The 6000-nt window shown below is 35.7% G+C and overlaps 1 protein-coding gene across 1 annotated transcript; it reads right to left on the minus strand.

Moving 5' to 3' along the window:
- Positions 1–2990: 2990 nt before the first annotated feature.
- LOC118739346 (putative phosphatidate phosphatase) lies at positions 2991–5232 on the minus strand. The gene has a single exon (XM_036470611.1). It carries the CDS (start codon positions 4316–4318, stop codon positions 3308–3310), a length of 1011 nt encoding a protein of 336 aa, XP_036326504.1. The 5' UTR covers positions 4319–5232; the 3' UTR covers positions 2991–3307.
- Between the last annotated feature and the right edge of the window lie 768 nt (positions 5233–6000).

A 6000-nucleotide genomic window follows, 5' to 3' on the forward strand; every position in this document is an offset into this window, starting at 1 on the left:
GAACTTTTTGGCCATAATTTTTCGGCTGGTTTTCACTATGTCATATTTTGTCGCCAAAATTTGACGACATATTTTGACACAACTTTATCTCCTTTGTCTATACCTTTCCCAATAATATTATGGGCTAAATATAGACAGATTGCCGATTTGGTAGCGCATATACACTACTAAAGACTTATCCTGATTGAAATAACTCGATATATGGCTTTTTAATCAACTTTTTATTACTTTTTACTTGATTTAATAACGAACATTTTTAAACGGTAATCGAACAAAAACTTTCATTTTTACAACGCTTTTTTTTCTCAGTGTACATACTTACACACAGTTGAAGAGTCAGTCTTATATACATATGTAAATAGTACATAGATCCCTTTGAAAATCTATCAGTTAACACGCTGGTTAAATAAGTAGAAAGGTAGAAGGCTTGGATATGGAGGAATCTGCATAACAAATGTACTCGTGCGAAGGTAAATAAGAAACAATAAGAAATAAATAAGCACGAAACTGCTTGATGATGCATACATGTATACAGATTTATATATACTCAACGCGAGGATTATGAAATCTCCAAACATACAAATTTTTATTCTCTCTAGTTTATTCTCTCACTAGCGAGGACTACACATAAAGTGGCTTAGTTTTGACTAGTTTCATAAGGCCTGAGTGGGGACTATATTAGTAAAAGTTTGTCGAAACATTAAATCTGGAATGACCATGGGCCACCTTAAATTTACTAGCTTCTCACTAGCTTGGAATCATACGTAGATATATTTAAACAAACAAGGCTGATTTCCAATCGAACTAGTTTATAACAAGTTACTTTTTTCATCCAGCAGATTTGCCACTTTGTGAGTGATTCTTCAAAACGTGAGGAATTTCCGGTGCGCTTGAGTATTTTTTGAGGATTTTTATTTTGAGGAATTTTCTCTCGATATATTCGCAGATAACAAATGCAACCATGTTTTACACAACAGAGTTGTTAAATCGCTCTGGAAATTTTCGAACAAAAAGCTTTTTGAAGTTTTACAAGGAGTAACATACACCATACAAGCGGCTTGTCTAACATTCTTCAAACCTACTTTTCGCATTTCGCCATACACCATGCAAATATGACGCGTTCAAGTAAAGAATTTTAGTTTTATTCCGGTTTACATTCAGGGGATTCACAAGACGTGTTAACCGTCGTAAAATCTTAAGCTTAACACTTGTTTATGTAAAATAGCGGTTAAAATGGTTGGGGGTTGGCTAATTATATATTCTTTATCAGTTTAAAAGAATTTCGGTTTAGTTAGAAATCCCCTAAAACCATTTTAATTAAAAACGATGTTAACCTTAAGATTTTACGACGGTTAACACGTCTTGTGAATCCCCTAAATGTAAAAGAGTTTGGTTTTGTTCGATTTTTCGCTCTTGCGTCAACATGGCGGCCAGGAAATCAATCGTTATATTTTCCACATATTTTAAACTTCAAAATCTCGATATCGAATGGAGAGAACACGCACTGTTCGATCATAAGGATATTCGTATTGATTCTTCATTAAATCCATAAAATTTTAGAAGAAAAGTTTTTGAATTAAAAGCTTCCTCAAGTTCATATAAGTTTCCCAATTAAAAAAAAAAAAAAAATTATATCTGCATTACTAATATAGCCCCTTTTTAATGCTTTAGTAGAACGTATATTTACTAGTTTAAAAATGTGTAGGATTGACTTGAGAACAGATTGGGCACTGATATAGTTGCAGCAATATTATATACAAAGCAAGGCATAAAAAATAACGGTGACCAATTGAATTGGAGAATGTAATTAATTTTTTTTTAGTACTAAGTACCTGTAAATAGTAGTACATAATAATCATATCAAATTTTTAGTCATTTGTTCGGATTTTGAGCATTTTTCATTTGTTTTTGAGGAATTTGGCATTTATTTTTTGTGGCAACACTGTCATCCAGGTACTCACCCTTATAAGTACATACATACGCATACATTTACGTTAGCAGTTTACCCAACAGTAGCATGACGCGCATCGGAATGTATGTATTTACAAATGTGTGTACAATTATAATCGCTATGATTCACCTGCGAGCATCTTTCGATAAAAAAGCAATGTAACGAAGTTGCTAAGCGTGCGCCAACGAAGAATGCATGGAATGACAAATTTGTTTTTTTTTTTGATATTTGTACATGTTGAATTATTTATTTAACACTTTGCAGGTAAATCTATTTTTATAATTTCCGGCTCATTTTTAAATTCCATATAAAAACAAAAATATTAACGTTTTTGTACTTCTGCACTAGATATACATACGTAGGTATGTACATACATATTTCATGATTTATATTTGCATATAGGCGCATCTGCATGCACACATAACCGTAGCTTGCAGAACAGCAACCACAAGTGTACCGTGAAAATTACACAAAAATGTATGTTTGTTTGTTTTAAAATTTTTAATACTTTTATTTTTAATAAACTTAAAGATAAGGAACTTATTTAAAGCTGCACGACATTTAACCTCAATATTGAATACATATTTACTTATGCAATTTAAATTATAAATATCTCACTGGTCTCTAGTTTTACAAAACCAATTTTAGGTAAATGTAACTAAAAATCTATTTAATACTAACTATTACATAAAAGAGCTTTTTTCGAAAAAAATACCATAATGTATAAAAGTTGAAATCAAATGTAGCAGTTACTATTTAAATAAATATCTTGTAGCCATTGTTTAATAAACATTGCAAAAAACGCAAAAAACAATTGATTGATTTGTGTGTGTGTGTGTGTGTGTGTGTGTGGAAGAACATAAACTGCTTCCATTTAATACTATCCGCACCTCTTTGCGGCTTCTTTGGCATACTTTTCAACTATTTATGTATTTCAGCGGAGCTACCTTGGTTTTAAAATTCGGCATGGTTTTTACTTTTACAAATTTTTTTTTAAAGATTCTTATTTTTTATTACTATTTAAATACATATTTTTTAAACTTTTTTTAGAGCCATATTTCACTCAATCATGCTTGGTTATCTTTTTTAAATTGTATGTACGTGTATTTTACAGTCCAGAAGTTATAACTTCTGATCGAACGACCGAAATAACCGAATTAAAAAAAAAAAAATTAACCAAACGAATTCTCCCACTTTTCAGACTGTCCCTATCAGTAAACTTTTTAATTTGATATCAGTTAATTAAACTTTATCACGATTTCTATAATTATTTCCACATTTTAAGTGTTCTTAGTTTTATATTGATTCCATTATACCGGTACTTTAATAAAACTAATTTTTTTCGCTTATCACCATTCACACCTTCGAGTTAAACTGTTCGTTGCTGAAGCCACCCGCGCTGTTCCTATCCAGCGACGGCGCCACATTTCCTCCACCATTTCGCATCGTGTACGGTGGTGGCGTGACGGCGATCTCATCAAGTGTCGTGCTTGTGTCCTGACGCGGCAAGTTTACGTGTAATCGCTCCAATGGCGTGCTAAAATCCTTGGTGAGGAAAATCGCAGTGATCACCGCAATTGCCATGCCGAGCAGGCAGCCGACAAGCACATCAGACCAATGATGCCAGTTATCCATTATGCGCGTCAACGCGGTGAACGAGGCTAACATAAGCAGAGAGAATTGTAGAGAGTTGCGCGCAAACTTGGAGGCATTCCAGGTGAGTTTGTGCTGTAGGTAGATGCAAAGATAAGTCATGGCGAAGAAGCACAAACTCGAGTGACCGCTGGGAAAGGAGAGCCTCGCCTCACGCACTTCACTTGCTGCATAACCGCTACCAACACAAATGTAGTTCTCAATGTAGCGATGTATATTCTGTGGCGCATCACAGCTACTGCCATCCGCCAGCTGCGGCTGACACACAGCTATGAAATGAGGTCGCAGTCGTCCAATTGTATACTTGCCCAACTCTGTGGCAGCCAGGGTGAGGGTTGCGCCGAAAGCAAAGTGAACGGTATATTTCAGGCATTCCACAATCCATATGGGTACTTTCCAACCAAAAATGAGTCGCGTTTCGGTGACGCGACCACGTCGATAGAATCGCGTAAACTCTACAACGATAACCACAAAGGCCGGCAGGACTATGATGAAAACGGCGAGAATAACCGCTGTAATGGTATTGGTTTGAAATGGATAACGTATCGTCTCATCGCTGCAGAAGAAGCCGCGGCGGGTGGGTTGTATAACAAATTCGCATATGATAGTTGGTATTGTGAGCACCACCATAACAATCAGATCGAGCAGGATGCAACGTAACAAGCGACGATCTTCGATGGTGAGTGCGCTGCCTTTCATTGCTATGGATTGCATTTGCAGTGGCGGTAGAGGCAATGAAAGCGATAATCGAGAGCCTGCAAGCTGCGTGTTATAACTCTCTTCCAGAAAGCGCGTGGTTTCGTGTCAGTGGGGTTATAGGTCATAGATCACTTGGATTGTGGCACCTAAGCACTGTTTTAGCTGTGACGTAGTTTTGTTTTTTTATAAGCTTTTTGTTGAGCTCGTCCGAACTAATGAATCACCCACTTTGTACCTAAATGTTCGTATCTCACCACAATTAATTTGAAGTTGATGTAAATTTAAACTTGCGCTCTATATGTAGTTAATTTAGCCGAAAAAGAATATTTTCAAACTTATCGTTTTTGGTTCGTTCGCTAGCTCCGAATGAGCTGTGCGTGTTTAGCGATGCGCGTCGCAGGGTCGTTTGGTGACTGAACGTGTATGCGCCACTTTCAAGTAATTTATTTCAGAATCACTACGATTACTACTCACTACGTCCCCACCGCCGCCACCACCGCTAGCGCTGCTCCTCTTGACGCTCCCATAAAAGCAACCAACTTTGTCGGCGTTTAATGTCGCACAGTCATACCTACCCGCATGTGCGAGTATATTCTCAACTCAACTTAACTCTCTGCTCAGTTGCTTGTTGAACTTTTTTCCGCTGCTACTATTATGATCGTGAAGTTTAGTTAACTGCCGGATGGTTAACCCGCATTTTCGTCCATAATATTCCGCACTCTTCACCCTTCATGCTTTGCTGTCTTACTACTTTAATATGATCCCTGATTGGCCTCTTTGCTTTCACGCAGAGACAATGAGAATGAATATGTCTGCGTCTATTTGTGCTCTTATTTGGTTGATCCGTCTAATCGGCGGTCGCGCAATTTGCCTTTACGTGTGACTTACTTTTTTTTTAGTCTATGACTTGGTGATCATTAAGCATGCTGGGTTACACTGCAAAAATGGTAAGAAAAGATATAAATTGAAATACATCTTCAGAATTTGTTTTTAATTTAAAAAAAAAACAATATTTTCTGTTGGGTTTTTTTTTCAAAATTCTCTACTTTTTGCTGAAAGAGCTAGAAAACTCACTGTTCTCAATTCCTATTCCTACTTTTCAGGCCATTTATACTTTTTTTAGAATTTGCTTCTATTTTAAAAAAGTTGATGTTTTAAAAACTGTTCCCACTTTAAATAACTGTTCCCACTTTCAATAACTGTTTCCCACATGCGAAATTGATATAACTTCAACATTTCATTAATTTTTCAGCATTCTTTATTTTTATTGTCTTCGTAATTTTCAAAAAAGGCTTTGTTTACGAAGTGATGTTGTATTGACTGGTGATTTTTATTAAAGCTTTTTAAAAGTTAATGTATATTGGTATTTACAAGTGATGGAGCAGACGAAAAATCACATCTAAGTTAAATTTTTCATACACCTTAAAATATTTGTTTTTTAACCATCGATTTAAAGAACCTCACATTTGGAAAAACCGCCTTGCAATTCCTTCAAGTGCATTGGGTAGCAAGTGGAGATCGCTTGATAAGATAGTTGAGTGTTCGTCAGCAAAAAAATTTAATCAACGCAATGTAAATACATATATGTACGTGTATTTCCCCTACCCAAAACTACTTATAAACATACACGTACTCTTTATTGGCTTATCAAAAAAGGCCCAAATTGCAAATGATAATAAGAAGCCCCACAAAACATG

The sequence above is a fragment of the Rhagoletis pomonella genome, unplaced genomic scaffold (genome assembly GCF_013731165.1).
Source record: "Rhagoletis pomonella isolate Grant_MI unplaced genomic scaffold, Rhpom_1.0 Rhpom_scaffold_00005, whole genome shotgun sequence".
NCBI lineage: Eukaryota > Metazoa > Arthropoda > Insecta > Diptera > Tephritidae > Rhagoletis > Rhagoletis pomonella.

Excerpts from the sequence above, each read along its gene's own strand:
- LOC118739346 (XM_036470611.1), bottom strand. The coding sequence starts at position 4,318 with ATGCAATCCATAGCAATGAAAGGCAGCGCACTCACCATCGAAGATCGT.